General features: G+C 42.5%; 1 protein-coding gene across 2 annotated transcripts in view; it reads left to right on the forward strand.

Moving 5' to 3' along the window:
• The window catches only part of LOC142560908 (uncharacterized), a 236,316-nt gene that overhangs the window by 87,521 nt on the left and 127,308 nt on the right, over positions 1-21,487 (forward strand). For both annotated transcript variants that reach the window (XM_075673325.1, XM_075673323.1), the window contains exons 15-18: positions 1,711-1,935; positions 7,108-7,375; positions 13,831-14,013; positions 18,572-18,793. In XM_075673325.1, coding sequence (XP_075529440.1) covers positions 1,711-1,935; positions 7,108-7,375; positions 13,831-14,013; positions 18,572-18,793 — 898 coding nt within the window. The remainder of the gene's footprint in view (positions 1-1,710; positions 1,936-7,107; positions 7,376-13,830; positions 14,014-18,571; positions 18,794-21,487) is intronic.

A 21,487-nucleotide genomic window follows, 5' to 3' on the forward strand; every position in this document is an offset into this window, starting at 1 on the left:
TGATCCCAATCGGCGCCCCCTCTTGCATATAAGGGGTTACTAAAAGCTTGAAAACACAAGAAATTCATCAGTCAACTTTGCTGCTTCTCTAGGCATGAAGCTGTTTAATGTTTATCCCTTCGTGACTTCTTTCCCCTGAGAAGCCATTTGTTCCCATTTGTTTCGTGTCATGTCACATGCTCGTAGACAGCAGTTTGCTTGTCTGTTCAGCATGGCACCAAGTGGCAATTAGTAGACAGCATTTTCTATCGAGGTCAAGAAACAGGTAATTCGAGATATTTAGAAAGCTGTCTGGAGCATGAAGCAGATCAGTGAAAAATACAGCGTCAAAAGTAGTATGCTTGCGATGCCAAAACAGAATGAGTGAATTCGTTCATTTAAGCTGGCATTTGTTCATTCAGCATTTTTGCATAATCCAACCAAATTTTGCACTCCCGGAAGGTTCAAATTTATGGCAGTCGACTGTAGTAGCTATATGCCCTTATGAATTGCCGAATATAAATCACTCCTAACATGCATGAAATAAGGGACATGATAACAATACAAAGGTAGGTGAAATTCTCATTCCACCTACACCTAATGTTATAGATTTTGAAAGCCCATGCACAAAATTATATAAGTTTTTTTTTTTCAAGAAACATAATGATAATCTTTAAAAGGAAAAATTATCCTGGCAATTTTTGGGGACACAGGTACCATAGTGCTCGAATGACATACGCAGACAGAAAGGAGGGCAAGATGTGCACTACTTTCAGTGGAAATTCTAGTTCTAGATGTGAAGTATGTGTGCATGAGCTCAACATCACAAAGCGTATGAAAATAAGCCAAGGCAAGTCATTGTATGTGCAGTCCTAAAAAGCTTAGGTAATTCATTTCATTTGTACTGAGTGATATACTTGGGGTACCGACACAGCTGGCACCTGCTTTTACAATCAGACTGGCTTCTGTGATCTTCTGTGAGTCTTTATCTCCGCTCTTGTACAATGCTTAGCGTTCACTAAACAATGGTTCACAATGACTGTCATGACAGTGTACCAACAGATGCCTGTTCCAGTGCCTGCTGCTTGCAGAATGTGCTCTCTTGAACTTCTTGGAAACCTTTATGCATAAGAATCACCCAAATAAAAAAAAATGCATTACTGCCACACTGATCCTATTGGCATCACAATATTGGCACAAAACTGAAATGCAGGTTGACCTATGTTCTCTTTGCTCATAACACCTTTTTAAGCAGGACAGCACAAATTTAAGTGGAACACCAATGCATTTCCTTGCACAGTTTGAGAACACACTTCTTGAAACTGGTGCCAGCCTTGGAATTTCTCATAAGTAGAGTTTCTTTGCCGTCGGCACCTATTCTTAAATTGCAATATGCGCCCTAAATTAGTTTTTAAAAAGGCAGTTAACAGAAATTTGTTTGTCGCATATACACTTCAATTCCTTGTGCAAGTTATGTTCACCTCTTCAGTTGTAATCTAGCTTAATCAACATTGCACTAACTGCCACAGGTGATTTTAAAATCTTTTGTTTATATATTTTTAAAACCTAGTATAGATCAATGTTTCACCAGTGCTCATGTCATGTTCATGTTGAGGCCAATTCTTTTCAAAAAGACTGGTTGCCTTACATTTTTGTTTGTGTTTATTTAGCCTTGAATGCAGGTAAGTTCAGCTTCAAAAATTGGAGAATGTTGTCCTGTCTCACTTGCAGAGATAGAGCAGTTTGTGCTTGGCACCGCAAAGCTCAAAGACGGCCAGTGGCGTGCTGACTGGGAGGCCTTCTTCAACCTTCTTCTGCCGAAAGGGGGCGCTGCCAGGCTGAAGCAGCCACTGAGGCATTTTCCGAAGCTCCAGGAGGGATTGAAAAAGATCCTGGATGCCATGCCACCGGTCGGGCGAATGTCACTGACACCTGTCGTGGATTTGAGCATGTTTGGTAAGTGTCAGGTCGGCTTACTGGCTTACTGCAACAACTACATCCATGCACAAAGTATACTTATTTCTCTCTCCCTTTATTCATTTACAGCTAAACATCGATATAACAAGCAAAGATATAATGAGTATCGGATGTAATCTAGTTTTCTGTGTGATGTGGCTTTTTTATAATGTTCAGCTGTATCCAGCCATATATATTTTCAGGCACAGCTCAATTATTGGTAGCTAAGTGAAAGGTAGTAGAAGCCTTTGTGTGACATTGGATCTGCCATTGCACAATTCCATGCATGAAGAGAATGTTTCTTTCTGCTAACACGTGTGTCATATTTTTGCACTAATTTTGGAGGCGGCGACCTAGCACCATGTGGTTTCTTTGGCACCCTGTGGTGAGCTTTGAGCCGGTTATACATGTTTACTCTGCACGTGTGTTGATAGCGCTTCATCATAGGGGTGCTGTTTGTTTTCTCTGCTTTTTTTTTTATCTGAGTTCTGGATAACATACGTATGTATATAAATTCACATGTTTTATAGAGTGTCAGTAGTGAGTCAGTACTCGTCGTTGTGTTTCTTCTTTTATGTGTGTTCAACTTGTGCTGCTTTTCACAATGAACATCCAATCTTGTTGCTTTGGTTCATTATGGGAAAACAGCATTGGTAAAGCTTCATAATAAAAAACACCTCATGCCAAATTGGAAATGAAAGAATTGTGCATAAACCTTTGACGATGATTGTCAACGTAAATGAAAGCCAAACGCTTCAAAAAAAAGCTATTTGCTTTAATGAAGGAATGATGCACTTGAAAGCGTATATTCCGATAGCACTTGCATGGACACTCCAAGCACATTTCCGCCATCGGCATCGCCATGATGTTCCATATAAAGTCCAAGTGCAATAACACCGTAACCATGCACCTTACGCTGTAGGTCCAAATGAAAGCATGCGAGGGTGAGCCAAGAATGGTGGCTCGATCTCGCGCATGCGAGGGAGGAAAGGGGGTGGGGGGGCACTTCTTCCACCACGCACAAGTCACCAGGAGTTCTACTGTGGAGTTGGCTGTGTATGGGGCAGCTGAGCACGGCCACGTGGGTCCTATCTTGAAAGTGATCTGCAGTGAGCACAGAGTCTAGGTGTGCTAAGGGCTGCTAGCTTCGCGTGCACTGTGTTCTTGCCACTTAGTCCACATTGGAAGCGAGATGCAGCACAAAGACCAATTTGCTCCCTGCTGCTGCCGCTCTTCCCCACACCAGCGTTTTGACGGCGAGTGTGCATGCGTACACCATGCTTGTTCATATAGCTGGTAAGTAAATGTTTACATGTTTGTGCGGCTGATAAGACTGTTATCCTTACTTAGTATAACTGTCTGCTAATTTGCTATTGCAATCGATAGTTTGCTTTTCAGGTGAAGCTGCGACTTTTTGTTGCTGTGGGCGTATTTATATTGCATTTGCTGTTTCGTTCTGTAATTTCATAAATAACACAGCTGTTACAACAGCATATCTTCAGCGGTAGTATAACACAACCCATTTCGTTGTATGTGTAAGCAATGTGCAGTGTGCAGGTGACAGCCCTCCTGCTGTACTATAGATGACTTCATCACCAGCTGTCATTAAACTCTTCCTCGCTCTCCAACGATGACTTGCAACAAGTGATTGAAGTCCTTCATTGACTAAGCCAGAGTGCAGGTTTGAGAATTAATATGCAAATTACCAAGGTAACGTTCGATAACTTGGTGAGGGAGCAAGGGTTTGTAATTGGTAACTGCCTGTTTAAGCTGGGCAAGATCAGATATATCTGTGCCAACTACTCACAGGGGACTAGGATTATGACAAAGAAACTTCCAGCCAAATAAAAGTGAGATTGAGCACGTATGGGAGACATTTCCAACTCATGACTGTAGGCTTACCGATATCTTTAAAAAGAAAAGTGTACAGTCACTGCATTCTACTAGTACTAACATATTGAGCTGAAGTTTGGAAGATAGCAAAGTCAATTGCAAAAAATTAACAAACATGCAATGAGCATTGAAGCAAAAAGTGATAGGCATATTGTTAGGTGACAGGAAGGCAGCCGTGTGGATGAGAGGGCTAATAGGTGTAGCTGATGCTACTTTAGCTGACGCTACTTTAGCTGACATTAAGAAGAAAAGGGCACAGTTTCGCCTGAAAGGCAAAGCATTGATTGTGATAGCAAATTATTAGAGAGCTATACAAGGTAAGGGTGGTGGTTTTATTGGTCGTATTGACCATTTTCGCGAAGCAGTTTGCTCTAGAGAAACGAGATGGCACTTTCGATGGTGTGTCGCACATTGCCTCAGCAAAAGCACACGAATGCGAAAGCATTACTTTTCTGCCCTGCTTCTGTGCAACCAGCTGTTTGAAATGCAACTGCATTTTCAATTGCGCACTGTGCTTCATTCATACTGCAAAATATGGCGCGGTGGAGCAAAGACATGTGCAGTATGTAGTTGGCTGCAAGAATTGTGACTGGCATATTAAGGAATGAGATGAATCTTCGTGTCCAAGTTCATGGACCACTGCTACATAAGGACTGCTTGTGTTGCCGGCTCTTTGCGATGCACAGTTTCTCTCGAGGATAAAAAATATTCACTCAACCACCAGCGTTGTAGCATTAACTTCCAAGGAAAGGACTTCAACCCTGGAACATCTGCACGAGTGAGCACCGCTTGTTATAAGGTGACAAAGGGAGTAGCGCCGCTTCTTGGCATATGTTAAGTTTCTCGCATGTTATCTACACACATCCACCCCAACTCGCACGCAAACTTATGCCCACTCTATCATCAACGTATCAAGAATAAAGGAACAGGCACATACTTCAATCAATTCACCGAAGCAAGTGTGACGGCGACTAGACCGACAGCACACTAATGTTGAAGCTGAATGTTTTGTAGCGGTCCACACAATAAGTGAGTGACTAGCAATAATGCATACTTGCTACAAGCTATTACAATGTACAGAACATCTGTGTTACAAGCATTGTGCCCAGCAAGAACAAATCTATCGAAACTGAGCACACCCGTGAGCGATCAGACAGAGAATAAACAATCAGATGGTGACCGCCTGGGGGACCTTATTGAGTCAGAAACGTGATAAGTCACTGCGTAAAAGCATTTACTGAATAAAGAACAAAGAGCTAAACACACTGATACTCATTCTATCCATAAGCGGAAAGTTAGGATAGCTTGGAATACATCTTTAGCCCTGCTTTTATTACAAGTAACGCATATGCTGCTCGTGCTGTTTGAACAAAGCGTACTGAGCTCCAAAAGCATTTACATGTCCTTCAAAGCTGTAGCCAAAACATCATGTGTCATCCACCCAGTTACTGTCTACGATATCTGCCAAAACAGAAGTTTGCAGAACTGCACTGGCGTCATGTACGTCCTTTGTAAACAGAGAGGCAACGGAGGCAGCTGAAGCAAGCAATGGATGCATCACCATGTGATAGAACATTGCAGCACCCATGGAATCGCTGTGAAAAGGGTCAGTAAGCTAGTTTAAGCATTAGTGTACAAACTAAATTAACAAGCACGGTGTCATGCACGCACAGACAAACATGAGCATGTCTCACTCGCTGTCAGAATGCCGACACGATGAAGAGCGGCAACAGCGGTGAGCAAAATGGCCCTTTGTGCTGCTTCTCACTTCAATGTGCGTTAGGCACATGAGAGCACAGCGCATTCGAAGCCATCAGTTATTTCTGATTGCCAGCCTTTGTACCCACCGCTGATTACCTGCAAGATAGAACGGGTACATCCGCAGCCGGAGTAAAAGAGAAGCATGCTAACCTGCCCCCCTGCTCCCCCTCTTGCCTGCGCAAGAATGCAGTGAATTTCCTCCCCGCACTCCTTCCTTGCGTGTGCGAGATAAAGTCACCATCCTTTCGCCTCACCCTCGCACGCTTCCCTCACACCTAGAGCATACGGTGTGTGGCTATGATGTTATCACACTCGGACTTTATATGGAAGCTGACAGAGACAATGACAGTGGAAATTCACCTCGTGCGTCCATGTAATTTCTGTCACAATAAAAGCATGGAAAAGTGGAATTCAGCAGGCCACGTTATATATGTGCAAGACAGATAACTAGCAATCTATCAATGTATGTGACAAGTGCCAAAATATATCTGCAAGACAGATAACTATTGGTCTATCAAAGTTTATAGCCAGTGCTATAATATATGTGCAAGACAGATAACAGACTACAGGAGCATATCAATGTTTGTAGCAAGTGATATAATATATTTGGGTGACAGATAACCAGCACTCTATCAATGTTTGTAGCAAGTGCTATAATATACATGCAAGGCAGATAACCAGCGTTCTATCAAAGTTTTTAGAAAGTGCTGTAATATATGTGCAAGACCGATAACCAGGAGTATATCAAAGTTTGTAACAAGTGCTATAATATTTCGACATTGTAGTGAGGCTAAAGAACCACAGTGGCACACATGGTAATCGCTGGTATGCGCACAGGCTCTAGAATGTACGACACCATTCACGTCACGCATGCAATCTGATTACAAAAGGTGCAACAACAACAGAGACAGCAGATAGAATCAGCTAAGAATTGAGAATGTTTTGATACGTGCAGGCATGTCCTGCACTGAGCGATAACGTTTAACATTTGTTAGCCAGTGAAAAGCGGTCACCGGAGGAAGATAAACAAGTACACATTTCAATATATCTGCAAGACAGATAACCACCAGTCTAACAAAGTATGTGGCAGGAGGAGTTTTGCCACCATTCAAAAAAATTCACCAAATACATAGTTGAAAAAAAAAAGTTTTTGATAATTTACTACTAAGTTGCGCGCAGCAATCTGCTCTTCATCTGTGTTCAGCACTCCCCCACAAGCACAGCGTGCAGGCCACTTTTATGGTTGATGTGAAGGTTCAGCGCATACACTTGCGCAAGTTATCATGCGATGTCAAAACATGGCCAAAGACCCTACAAGTAACCGAATACAAAGCCAAGGGAAGGGAAACATGGTCGAGGATGGCATGGGATTGCATGCTGTCATGAGATTATTAAAGTTTCAGGCATAAGATGAAGTAACTAATGCAGAACGGCAGTTAGTGCTCGGAGGAGATCCTTGTACTGCAGTGGACTCAGAGCATGATGATGATGATGATGCATTTTATGTCTGTCTCGCAGGCACAGACCTCACGTTCTCAAGCTATGGCGAAATCATTGCAGCCTTCATCAGTGCATTCATGCCACCCGAGCCCTTGCATGAGCTGTTGAGACAACCTCGGTCATTCAACATTATGCGCACCATTCGTCTAATCGAGGGCTACCACCAGGTGCCAACCATGCTGGGTTTGTCACTCAATTGGACTACCAGTGCTACCCTGGTGACGTCATTGAGAACTGAGGCACATCAGGCCAGCCCGAGCAACCTTGCTTTCAAAGTGCATCCCAGGTTTGCCTTCTCATGCAGGATCTTTTTTATTTTCTTCAGTAGGAAATCAAATTGTGCAAGATTGCTTACGCAGTCTTCCCTGTGCTGCATGAAGTTGCCTGGGACTATAATGAAGATGTCTGCACTCACATAAGACTCTGCAAGCAGCTTGATGACTACTTGAATGTAGGACATCTTCACAAATTTATTATCACTGGTAAAATAAAGTATGCAGAGGACAATTCAAACACCATTTAAAATTGCAAGAATTTTGTTTTCGGACACTGCTTAAAAAGCAATTAATTTTTGCCTCTGATGAACAGTGCATCACATATAAATATTTTAATTATCAGAGTAGTAGTATGTGCAGTTTTACTGTTCTGATTTGAATTTTTCTGTTGTCATATTGTCTATGGTGGTATATCATGTGGGATCAAGATGACAGAAGCACAAAGTTGTGATGTCTGTACACGCGTTCTACACGGTTGGTGAACTGGCACAGCCAGTTTCCTTTCTGGCCCTCTTTTTTGTGGAGTGGAATTGAAGACAATGATGACACATGTTCCCTGTCAACCTGCCTCCGTGTGGAAGGCTTCCTCTGTCCTCGCATCCACCCTACCCAAGGTGGCAGTGTCTGGCATGTCGTCTGGTTCTTCCTGTGGCACCATGCTCAATTCTAGAAATAGTTTTCATGGAATGTACTGAAAATGTGCTTTACAAAACCCCCCCTCTCATGTGTATGTTTGTACAGCCACGGAACAAAGAAGAGTATCAATAGAAAAGTTGGAAAATTTGCAACACAGCTTTTCTTCACTGTAAAACATTCATGCATAATGGCAGTGCAGCTCATCTTCGTTGCAATTGTTACATGCAGCATAGCGTCTCACATGTTCAGCTTCTACAAACGCCTGTTCTGCGCACCAGAATAAGCTTGTGACAGCGTCGTTCAAGAGAAAATAATGGAATCTAAAGCGTGTGAAAGATTCAATGGAGCCTCAGTATGCAGCCGTCTCTAGAAGCCGAACCATAGGATTGCTTTGTCTATTTCACAATATAATCCATAGCATGCGCCCGTCTACTCTGCCACTCGCTCGTCCATCTCGTACATCTTGGCGTCTGCATAATCATCTGTTTCCAGCGTATCTTTGGCCGAACAAATGCTTTCAATTCTTCCGCATTACCACGTGCCATTCAACATTGGAATAACCTACCAAACGACATAGTTGACATTCTTGACCCAGTATCCTTCAAAGCACGCTTATGCATATTTCCATAATTCAAAACAACTAAACCATACTGCGCACCCTAATTAAATACTTGTGGCGAAGTTGTATAGGTTTTTCTTTTTGTTTTGTTTGAATGTTTGTTTTATATTGTTTTAACATTATTAGAGACTTGTTCTTTCATCTTCACCTGCTACCATTTGTATAATTTCTTGGTACTCCTTTTCTGTTACTTCACACAGTCGTTTTGTTTCATTTTTCACGTTATTTATATTGTTAGATATTTGTTCTTTCATGTTTACTTGCTATCAATGTATTTCTTTTTACTCCTTTCTTTTTTGCTAATTCCCTGTATCCTCCCCTCACGCAATACTCCTTCGGGAGCCTGTGAGGTAAATGAATAAATAAATGTGCCAGCAGACACAACATTGCACCTAACATTTGCAGCAAGGACGAATTGTGCCACTGCTGTGCATAAATTTTTGCAGTGCAGGAAAGCTGCCTTGTAGGTTTTGCAGCTCGTTTATAGTGGCTCAGCTATAACAAGCACAGATTGTGCTGAGCAAACATTTAATGCTTTGTAAGAAATACGCATTCGGCTAGTGCAGTCATGGCACCCTAACCAGAAATCTCCAGCATTCTCTGCAAAAGCTAAGAGGCGCTTAAAGAGCCCCTAAAACATCTCAGATATTTTGTACCCATGTTAAATAAGCACGTGCGTAGTGCACAGAATACTGTGACAATCTTTGGCAAACATGGAAGCTCTATGCACCATGTGGAAGCCACAAGAAAAAAACAATCCCATGCTTCTGTTCGGGCTTTTCTAGTCTCTCCATCACACTTCATAACAGGAGGATAATATCACCAGGATAAAGCGTACTGCATTTATTCGATTAAAAGGGGTCACTATTAAGAGGAAGCTTTAGCTCGGGCCCAGCTCTGGAGTGGCCTATTCAAACACACTCGAACCCACTTATAACGATACCGGTTTTAGCAACGTATGGTTATAACAATGAGAAGCTGCTGCACTATCAACTATTGTATGTTTCGCATGGTGAAATAACAGCTTAGAACAATGTCCCGATGCCGCATTATTGCTTATGACGATGAAGTCTGGCTGCTGAGTGTCCGAGCCGAAAGGTAGTGAAATGCGGAATCCTTGAAAAGAAAAAAAAGAAAACGAGAAATTCGAGCCGCTGCACAATGGCCCGCTGCTCCAACAGCCACGCGCGCTCATTTTGCCCCCTTCTCCGCGCACCTCTCTCCTGTTGCCTTTCCACCCACCCAAACACGAGTGGGCTGCGCCCATAGCTCTACGCTGCACCACCCTTTGAAACACAAATGGGCCATGCCAACTGTGCTGCTTCCAACTTGCTCGCTGGCTCTTCATTCAGTGCAGTTCTGTAAACAGCTTAATTGCTTGCATTCTTCTTTGTCATTTGCATCTAAGTCGTTTCTGGTGACGTGGTTTCTCAGCTTCGCTTGACTCACCGCCGAAACGAAAGATGGCTGATCTGCCCGCTGATCATCGGCAATGCACTACGTTGCCACTGAAAAGAAAGCACACGGCTATAGATTTGGAAACTGAATGCTTCTAGCCAATGAGACGGATCGTCACGAACGTGCTTTCATCAGATAGCGACGGTGATGACGGCAGCGACAATGGGGTAGGGCAGGCTGCCTCAACGTTGTCCTCACAGGAGGGCCGGCAGATGATTCAGTACCTCCGGGGCTTCATTTTCACGAGGAACCTTCCACTGCAATACGTGGAGCACCTGGATGCCTCGGAGAAGGATGTCAGCAAGCTTCGCGTAAAGCTTGTATGGCTGATGGACATTTCTCGACTTTTCTCGTGCAAGCCAGTGAGAAATGCGTGGCGAGATGCTTGTGGCGATCTCTCCTCAGCGTTTCTTCTGGATTTCTCAAGCTGACAAACTGCCGTGGTAGCCTTCTCGCAACTTTTTAAAAGGCCCCTTTTGGAGCCACCAAAGCGATGCCTCGACGGTGCTCGCGTATCGCTTGCCACCCGTAACACCTCTTTGCAGTTGTTATAGCAGTGACATTCTTTAACGCCGACAGCCACGGCTTGTTGCATGCGATCGGAGCGCCCGGGAAGCAGTTGTAAATGAGTGAACACAATCAGCAGCTAGATGGAGGAAGGTGGTGGGGAGGGGCACTGGCCTCCCTGCCTTTATAGTTTTGTAAAATCAGCTCTGCCATCCTCCCGTTTTCATTTTTTCATGCAACCTGTTTATAACAATTATTGTTTACAACTATGGAATTTTTGTGGCATTTGGATATTGTTATAAGTGCACTCTAAAAAAAGTTTGCACCCTTCGGAGTGTATATCTGCCACACAACAACAATCGTCATCTCGCTTGGTTGTGTTTCCTTTCTTGAAAAGGCTGCACCCGCTACTTTCCTGTCGGCAATGCTATATATATGTCATGCTGTAACGCACATGCCATTCGTTACTGGGAAGTACCGGGCTCGCAGCGTTAAAGAAAAGAAATGCGGACAAGACAGATGACGTTTATTGTTGTGTGGCAAGGTACGACTCAAAGGGTGTAAACTTTTCTTGAAGTGTGGGTTCGACGGTACATCTAAGACGCAAGAATGCTTTTCTGAGATAACCCTTGGGCCGATTTTAATGACATTTGTTGCATTTGAGAGAAAAGGTTAAATTATAGTGACTATTGGAGGTGGAATTTCAATTTAGGGCCTGAATTTTGTTGAAAGAATTTTCAAAAAATTGAAATTTAGGAAAACATAGAAGCATGAAGTTTACAATTTAATAGCTCTCCGTAAAGAACAGATATCACGTTCTGTAAGCAGTATCCATTATATCAGTCAAAGGGGACAAATTCGATATGTCAATTTATATATTACGTCAATTCGTTACGTTGAGTAAAAGCAAAAGCTGTATTTGCACATTACTAAATTTTTTTAGATTCATGTGTAACATATCAATTTTGTCCGCTTTCGATGTACTATGAGGTGCAATTCACAGAATTGGGATATTATTTTTCATTGCTGAGTTACGGAGTTGTAAACTTGATAGTTTCATTTCCTGAAAATTTGCGATTTTTGCCAATTTTTAGTAAAACATTGACGACCTAAATGAAAAATTTGAAATGAACAGTCACTAGATTGTAAGTTTTTCTTTTAAATGCAACAAACCACATCAAGTTTGGTGCAGTGGTTGCCGAGAAAAATGAGTTCTCCTTTTGCATGTGTTTAGATAGAAAGGAGCACCCGACCCAGAGCTTCCCCTTAACACGAGGGTCGTGAAGATGCACTTGGAGGACCCGAGAAAAAAAAGCTTATGTACACTAATATACTGTGATATCATCATGTAGAGTGCCGGCAAATTATTCAGATCTGACAGTGATTGTGCAAAATAACGAATAATTGGAAGACTCTGGAATAATTAGTGCAGACTATATGCAAATTTCGCTTTGAGGTGTGACTTCATGACAGTGCGAACTTTGCCTTGTGCTTTGGCTTCACGGCAGTGATGCAAGCACTGCCACAAAGCCATACCATAAGACAAATTTCGAGCCATGAAGCTATAACTCAAGCTGAAATTTGCATATAAAACACACCCCACCTTTACTGTTAAATTTTAAATTCGTAAGGATTTCTGTGGTTACCCAATGAGAAAACTTTCCTTCCATCTCTCCTTCGTGCAAGATGATCGCTTTGAAGATAGAACCAGCCAGCTGTGGAAGAAGACAATGAAGGCGACCGTGGGAGCAGTGGCACGAGTGCGTCTCTCTGACCATGTGACGTGTACAATCAGCTACACACCAGGACTGTGGAGCAGCTGTGGCTTCAAATCGGAACGTCATCAGCGCACCTGGCACCGTCACCTGCAGTAGTTTGCTTGCCTCATCAGTTCACGCTGCACCGCCTTCCGCAGTAGTTCGTGTCACCGCAGTGCTGTCATATTTACCGTAATGGCATCAAGACGACCACAGCCGCTTAGTGAAAAAGAACGGAAACGAAGGACTGCAGAGTGTCAGCATGAATACAGATTATGACAGAAACAAATGAACTGAGTGGGCAACTACAGTAACACGCTGCCGAACGCGACAATCAAGAGGGATGGAGCCGTGCCGATGCTGCCTGATACCGACGTTCCAGGGAAAGCTGCATACATTTCCTTTATTTCCTACACCTGCCTCATCATTTCACCTCACGTCCACACCCGCTGCGGGCTCTCTGTAATACGAGTGAGCATTGCTTCTGCTCACCTCTACTACGTCGTCTCGTGCAGGTCTCACTTAAGAGATTAGTGTTGAAACCGCGCTTCTCCGTTTCACGATACTTTAATGGTAGTTCTCGCAATTATACCAAACACACCAGCGCACGATCACTCAAGACCACGTTGTTCCCTACGAATGCTTATGCATCATTCAGATAACTCCCTGAGGAGTTCTACATACAATTTTTCTCGATGTTACTATGCAGGTTATACGTGAAAAAATACTGTACTATCTCACCTGCCAAGGATTATTAGTTCCTACAATTTGTACTGCTGTCTAAAATCTTGATCACTGGAAATTTTTTGCTGCTGCTGCCATATTGACACAGTAACTGACTCTATCACCATCGCATATAAGGTGGGGGGCAACATCCAGCCTAAAGATTCTGGAAAATAACCTCGCCTTATATTCGAATAACACGGTAGTTAGGATCGAATGCCTATGCACAGGGACAGATGGGGACGAGCAAGTGAACACAGACAAGTGCTAACTTCAACAAAGGCTTTATTCGAGACAAGTGCACATATTTGCACGGGTGTGTCACACTCATGTGGAAGCAAAGATTGCATGCACGCACTATGCCACATTAAAAAAAGAGATCCTTCTTTTCCTGACAAAGCAAGCAAAGGCATGGTCACACACTTGTCATTTCAACTTGCTATTTTTGCTGCTTCAATAATCAGCCTTGTGAGTTTGTCTTTGTGTCTCCGCATGACAAAGCATTTCTGAAACAACGGCTCACTAAAGCACACGCTGCAAGGCAGAGCCATCCAGCCATCACGTCCTTTCTCTACATTGTTGTTACATTCTCAGCAAAGTCAGCCTTTTTCGTGATGTGTGATTTTTGAACTTTTGGTTGCTATCTGGGATGCCCTGCCCTACATTTGATATTGCAAAACCTATACTTTAATTTTTTTTTGTCATTGTCATGCAGTAAAAAGAAGCTCTTCTGTTTCTTGTTTTTCTTTTTTTCTTTCACTGGCAGTGGAGCGCTGACGTTCCTGAATCGCATGGTGCTTGATTTCCCGATGAAGACGCGAATGGGAGTCCAGGCCAACAGCTCTGCCTACACAACTACTCATCTCAATGCCTTGTTGAATCTGCAGCAGCACTCCGCCCACTTTGAGGTTGAAATTCCAAGCAAGGAGCAGAAGATCCTTCAGCTCGTGTGAGTTGTAGTAGTTGAACGCTGTGTTGAATGATTTGCTTCCATCCGGAAGAGCAAGTATCGAATCAACCTGATATGCTACAAAGCTGCCGCAGAGTTTAGTATCTCAAAATTCTGATTTAAACATTGTGACTTCACGCAAAGACCATAGTAATAGTTCTGATATGCTGGAGTGAGTTTTCAGTTGTGGATAGTTCAACAAACCAATTAATAATTAGCTTTCTGAACATTCAGACCTGTGGTGTTGCCTGATCTTCATAAGGTCACTCATCAGCTAAAGAGAGTTGCTAGCAGGCATGGTGTCCCCTTGGTGTTTTCTGCGCCAAACAAGCCTGCTAGGCTGTGCTCCCATACTTGCGGCGAAAGCAAGCGAGGATGCCAAATCAAGCACGGGATATCCTACGCCCCACGTTCCACCGGTGTGGTTTATGCTTTCCCCCTCTCACGTGGAAAGACTTATATCGGGCAGACAGGGTGGTGTATCAATGAGCGACTTAGGGAACATGAGCAAAACGTTAATAATATGCACACCTTGTTGCCCCTCTTAATTCTTGCTGCAATTGTAAACCGTGATTTGTTGAGACGTCAATTTCCGGCATAAGCACAAAATGAACGTGCGTGCCAGCCTAGGAGACTTTCCACATGACAGAAAAGGCAGATGACTGTATCAGTCGTACCTCTTTGTCTCTGTACTCAGTTGAATATAATTTCCTGTGCACACACCTTCAGTAACTGGCTTTATTGTGACATGAATTCCTGTGTCTTTCGTTGCACACGCATGCGTGGTCGAACGGTGAAGGGTATCTATATGCGTTGTCGCAAGAAGAATAAATCGGTTGTTAGTCAGCGCTGGTGCTTGTCTCGTCTCTTCTTTGTGGGTTGTTTTGGGTTTTGTGCCGAATTTTTCTCCTTAAAAATACCATGTGCCAACTAGCCCCAATAGAAGTTTTAGTTTATTAATTATTAGCTACAATACTCATTTTTTACCTAAATACCACTTCACACTTTCTTTTTTCCTTTTTTTTATGAATGTACACTCTATAGCCAAAAATCAAAGTGACCAAGTTCTAATTTTGCTTGATAATGAGTGGCTTGGGCTTTGTGAGATTAGCGATCAGATATTGAAGTTGCAAGTGAATTTTGTAAAGCGCACAGTCAGAATCCTTTAGACCAAGTATATTACCACTCTGGATCCCACAGTTCGAAAAAAACAAATGCCAAATAGCAGTCATTCTTAAATATTTAGTCATCACAGGCTTCTTGACACACTCAAGTATGAGGTCAAGAATCCTCTTGATAATATTTTTTTTTCTTTATTTAGAAGTCTGCTCAGAAAACAGATGTTAAGCTATAGGCCAATAAAATCTAAAGCTTGCTGTATTTTCAGTTGATAGAATTACTCTGCCTTATGGAGGCTGTCAGCAATTAGAAAACTGTGGTAATAGTGTGGGCCAGAAACAGCACTGCTAACATGTGACTCAGTTAATTACATGTTTTATTGTGTTAGTTTGAAATGTACATCATCGTCATCATCAGCCTATTTTATGTCCACTGCAGGATGAAGGCCCCTCTCTGCGGTCTCCAATTATCCCTCGCCTGTGCTGTATTAGTGAGATGCCAGAACACTGTCAGTAACAGCTGTGCTGGTGGCAACAGTGGGCACTGTTGTGTTCAACTGAAATGTTTCGGAATGTTATATTGTGTGCATAACACTTCTGGATAGGAAAAAGAAGTGCTAGGAAGTTTACACAGCTGCAGAGCTTCTTGCATTGGCGGATAAGAAAACGCAGCTTCACAATAGCTGTAGTTAGGTTGAACAATGCATAAAAATATGTAATCACCAATAAATATTTGCACCATCGTGTTATTGCTGTGAAATGGCAATATTAATATGCATATGTTGAGGCCAACACTCTGCAATGTCAAACATCCACTCATTTAGCACATTTCCATTTGGTGAAGATAATTGTACATAGTTCATGCTTACACAGATAAGTCGTCGCAAATGTCTTGCCAAACATTTGCTAAACTCACTCGCGCACTTGCCAGACTCACTCTCGAGCAGTAAACGTCCATCAAGGCTCAACCATAGGCATGCGACTTTCGAGCAACAGTGACAAAAGGCAGGCTTCGCTGCCATGAAGAGCAATCTGTTGCCATTGCTTGTCAGGTTGCCGGTTTTTGGCCAGCCAGCAAATTTCACTTGTTGCCTGGAAGTACGCATGACGGCTTCTATCGGCTATCACGTGATTGTGCAACAACATGGCAGCAATAAAAGTACTGGCAATGTTTTGTCCTTATTATTGAGATCAGCTGTTTGTTTAGATGCTGTTAGGCCTGAGACGCCACCAAGAGCCGTGAAAGTGTTTTGATTTCTAGCCAGCAGATGGCACCATAGAATTTCACATTAGCGATATGGAACGCATTTTCACTGGCAATGATGGCATATTAAAACTAGATTTAGTACACTGGTTAGAATGCTCGCCTCATGGCACATTTGCAATTTTTTATGGCTATATGATTGTACTAAATCATATAACATTGGGAATTTTTTGCCACTTCTTTTTGTGATGTCACATCTATGTGGTTGCCCCCCAATGCAATGCAGCAGAGTGACAGGGTCTACCCATCGCACCGCTTGTCGCTGTCATTCAAAAATCATGTGCATGTGCTTGACTCTTCAGTGACATGGCTGTGGACCAAATTTTATGCTTGATTATTTATAAAAAAGAAATGGTCAGAATGTAGAAAAACTGGAACTGGATTTAGGGTTGAGGAAGTATGTTGAACTACAGTAAAATGAACACAGATATAATAAATTATTGGATATGATGAAATAATTTAATGTTTATCATCAATAGCAGTGTTAATTATTATTGAATATAACATAGGTATTTTTGTGTTGAATTCAACTTCATCATAGTGAGGTTTAACTATTGTATGAAACGGATATGAACAGAGCCCATTATACTAAAAGATATTGAACTTAATGGGAAGATTTACCTCGAAGTCACACAAGGTCGCGGGATCAAATCCTGGCCACAGCAGCCGCATTTTGATGGGGGCGAAATGCGAAAACACCAGTGTGCTTAGATTTAGGTGCACGTTAAAGAACCCCAGGGGGTCGAAATTTCCGGTGTCCTCCACTACAGCTTGCCTCATAATCGGAAAGTGGTTTTGGCAAGTAAAACCCCATAATTTTTTACCTCGAAGTCAACTCTGATTTCTCTATTCAAATAAATTCAAAAATGCAGAAATGCTGTTGTCAGACAACTGGCAACTGCTTAATTTAGTTGAATGAAATTTGTTGCATTACAGAAAAAGCTGTATCATATCAACAAAATTATGATTTAATTTGCCAAATTCATTTTTTCAAATTGTCAAAAATTTGTTAGTGAAAAAAAAATAAACTGAAGCAAAAAGTTGACAGATCCATAAATCTGCACCAAAGGCTGATTCTGTTGCTGTTCTATAGACTACATCTCTTAGAGCATATTAGGTGAACAAACATGATATATAAGTTTACAGTTTGTATAAAATTGTTGCAATGCTTACGATGGTATTCCAAAGTCTCACCACTAGTTAGCTAAACAGTTATAGTACGCTTTAGGGTAGTTGTAATACAATCAATTTTGTTCGATAAAGACATCTCAAAAGGTACTTTACTGAACTGTGACATTGTTTGTTAATGCCAAGTTACAGAGTTGTACATGTGATAACTCTGTATGAAATTTCATAATTTTCTATAAATTTTTGTTTTAATGGCCAAAATCGAAAATCTGCTTTCTAGGAATGGTAGATTGTATTTCCTTTTTTTAAATTCAAGAGACCTCATCAAAATCGGTGCAGAGGTTGCCGTGAAAAATGATAGTCCCATTTCAATGTAGTCGGATGGATTCCTAAGGTAGAACTAAGGTAAAGAGGGGCAATTGACAGAGGTCTTGCGACTGACAGCGACTGGTAAACATGGAACAATTCACAGACATAGATGGGTTAGTTGGTTGCTGGCTTGATGGAACATGGTTATACACAGAAAGAATGCACACAGGACAGTCGGTGACTGTCCTGCGTGCATTCTTTCTGTGTCCTGTCCTCAAAAACGCACCGTTATAACCATGTCCCAATTTTCACACCGGCTTGTGGTACTCACATTGCCATATTCACGTTAAATAAGCATACACTGATGTCCTGCCACTGTGCCACTGGTTGGTTTAGTGTGTTTGTTTGTGCAGTCATCTGGCGGAAAAATCGAGCAGTAAGCAACTGAACTGAAACAGTCAGTTTTCTACCGAAATTACCATTTGCAACTGGTCGTGCCAGAGCCCTAACTTAATATAGATATGAACGGGGCAAATTGTACTAGAAGGTATTAAAGTTGAGCAAGAAACTTGAACTGTTTATTTAGAAGTACTACTTCATTATTTACAAACACATGGAGCCGACAGCCCATGAGCAACACAGCTTTTTTTTTTGCTGCAACTTGTAATGTTGTTGCTCAACTCACATCCATGTTCATGTCTGTTGTCACTAACGTCACAATGCAATGTTTACATTTCAGACGCACTAATCAGATGATCAAGCATGACCGCATTGAAGAAATGGGTGACTGGAATGTTCAGCGTGTCAACGTTGACTGGTGCACCGGTGATGGTCTTGGGCATGCCACGGGCTTGCAGTTTTGTCACGACCGGTCATATGTCAATGTCACTCACCTGATGAGACCATGGTTCCTCATGGCTGCGCCCGCCAGCTGGCAATTTGTGCTGAAGCCATACAGCAAGTGAGTTCTTTTTAGCTTATTTTTTTTTTCGGAAGCTGGCCATTAAGGGGGGACACTGCTATTGAAATAATTCTAATCATTTTTTCATCAACATTAATTAAACTTTCCAGTCTTATTAAGATTTTTGTGCTGATTTCAAATATGGGACTTGGTTTAGGCAGGTATTCCAATATGGAACGATAGTAAAGGGCCATGAATCCAGTGTTCCATGTTTTTTTTAGTTGCCGTTCTTACTTGTGCTGGCATCGTTGTGGCTGTATGTTTTTTTTTTCTTGATGACCTCTTTCCCACTTCACTCATCATTTTCTTATTCCTTTCTTTGGCATCTTGCCTTTGAGACAATGGCTAGCCAGGTGTTATTTGAGGAACCACGCAACCCCTGTGTTGAGTAAGGTGCGGAGTATGTCTGGTAACAAAAGGCCTCAATTCACAAACTTTCTCCAGTGTAATGTTTTCAGTGCATCTTGTACAAGCACAGTTAATGACGATCATGTTCTGATAGAGCCAAGAGGTAGAAGATACACATGTACATTTGAGCCTCATCCACACGTTTTGGCACGGAAGAAAAGAATGCTCTAACCAGGAAGACATACGATTCAAAGTCACAAAAAAAAAAATTGGCAGATTCAACTGTAGTTGAAATCTTCATAATGCCAAGCTTTGCAGCATAAGGCACTGGTACGTGCGTAACTTGCAAATCCAAAGTGGCCCGAGATGTATGTAGTCGTTTTTGCAGTTTTAGCAAGCTTATGTTTGCGCTCCTTCAATTCAACCTCGTCCAGCTACTTCTTCAGGCAGGGTATCTCGGCGGAAACTTTTGATGGTGCCCACTTGGCAAGAATCGTTGCAGCACGAAACACCGAAATGTATCGAGCTGGCGAGGCCCGAGTGGCCCAGGACATGCATGGTTGTTTTGCCTCTCGAGACGGCGATGGGAAACCGAAACGAAGTTGAGCTGGTGAGGCACCTCGATCTCGGCCATCTCGTTCGGGCCGGGCTTGGTTTTTTTAAATGGCCAGCCAGTTTGTCAAACACTGGCAAGCGATTGACAGAAAACATCGGGCCGGCTTCAAGACCACTGATTAATTAATTGTGGCCGCGATTGAGCCATGCATGGTTCGACAACTTCCCCAAGGTGGCAACAGCATGGCTTGTCCATGTCCAGCACTCTTTTGGCAATATTCATATCTAGATTTTGAGCCATGTATGCTGGGTGTATTTTCTTATGGCAATATTTGTAAGGCCCCTATTGCAGATACCAGCTTATTCTGTTTCTTCAGCTGGGTTGCTTAACTGGTGGACATTACATGCTGGGTAAGTTGCAAGTGCAGGAGCATTTCATAAAAAAAAGCAATTGCTCTAAGTATATTGTAATTAATCTCTTTAGGGCACATGTAATGGCAGAACTTAAGCCCCTTCAACATGCAGGGCCTATTCAGCTGGAACCAATTTTGTAACTAGCACCAGTTCAAGATGTATGAGGTATAAGTGTGCAGTAAAATGAATTGGTGTCCTTACTACTTCTCTCCAGCTTTGCACGTGTTCTCAGTGCAGCAAGAAAGTAGCTATAGGCCACCCAATGCATTTTTGCCACACACTTTGACGTATATCACAAAACTGGTACATTACAGAATTGGTTCCAACTTATTTGGCACCGCATATTAAAGGGCTCATGTCTGCCATTGCAACATATGCGCTAAATTCATGAATTATAAATATAAATAGTGCAATTTGATCAATTTGCCACTTCTGCACTACTACATATTCATTTAGAAAATAATGTCTGCCAGCTTAAAGGGATACTGAACAAATCTTCTGCCACTGAGATTTTTAGCCTAAATGAAAGCTTGGATGCTAAAAGTAGTTGACACAACCGTGTTTTCAGGCAGAAATTAGCAGAAAATAATTACTTTAATGCATTTTCGCAAAATACTGTGTCTAGCAATCGTGCCACGAACTAGAGGAAGTGGCATGTCTGTGACGTTGTCTGCACCGGATGCCGGCATGCTAGCCATCGCCCACGTCTGTCCACCCGCATGGAGGGCGCCAGACAGCAGCAAACGACATCTCAACTGCGCAGTTGCTTGCAACTGCATGCTTGTTTCCGCAAGCAGGGCTTGTGCCCAAGTCTTCAACATCGCTGTTTGTGTTGTCTGCTGCTTTGTAATGTGATCAATGAAGCACCTGGCACCATGCAGGAGAATGCCTCTATGCTGCTGCGTGCAAGGGTGTGAGAAAAGTATTGTCAGGTGAGACAAGTTATGTCATACTTTTCCGACAGAGCCGAAGCTTTGAAGCATATGGATTCATGCTGCGTGCCCATCGCAGCCAACATGGGTACCATCAAACCATGATTTTCTGTGCTCCGAACACTTTGGGGACAGTGACTATCGGACACTTTGTCGCATAGCTGCGGCATGTCAGCGAAAGGGTGTTATGGCATCATAGTAGCAGGGTCCTTTAATATTGTAACCATACTATTCATCTGGTCAAATAGATAGTGATGTAGAGAAGAAAAAGACACTTAATTCTGTAACCTCTGAGGGAGCACGGCCATCTGGTCACGAAACTTCTGTGTAACTCTATGGGAGAGCTTCATATAGCGTCCACAATGGACGCACCATAGCGCTGGAGCAAGCAGAAGGTGGACTGTAGCAGACGAGGCGTCCACAGGCGTTCTATGTGTACGCTCGC

This window comes from Dermacentor variabilis, chromosome 10, assembly GCF_050947875.1.
Source record: "Dermacentor variabilis isolate Ectoservices chromosome 10, ASM5094787v1, whole genome shotgun sequence".
Classification (NCBI taxonomy): Eukaryota; Metazoa; Arthropoda; class Arachnida; order Ixodida; family Ixodidae; genus Dermacentor; species Dermacentor variabilis.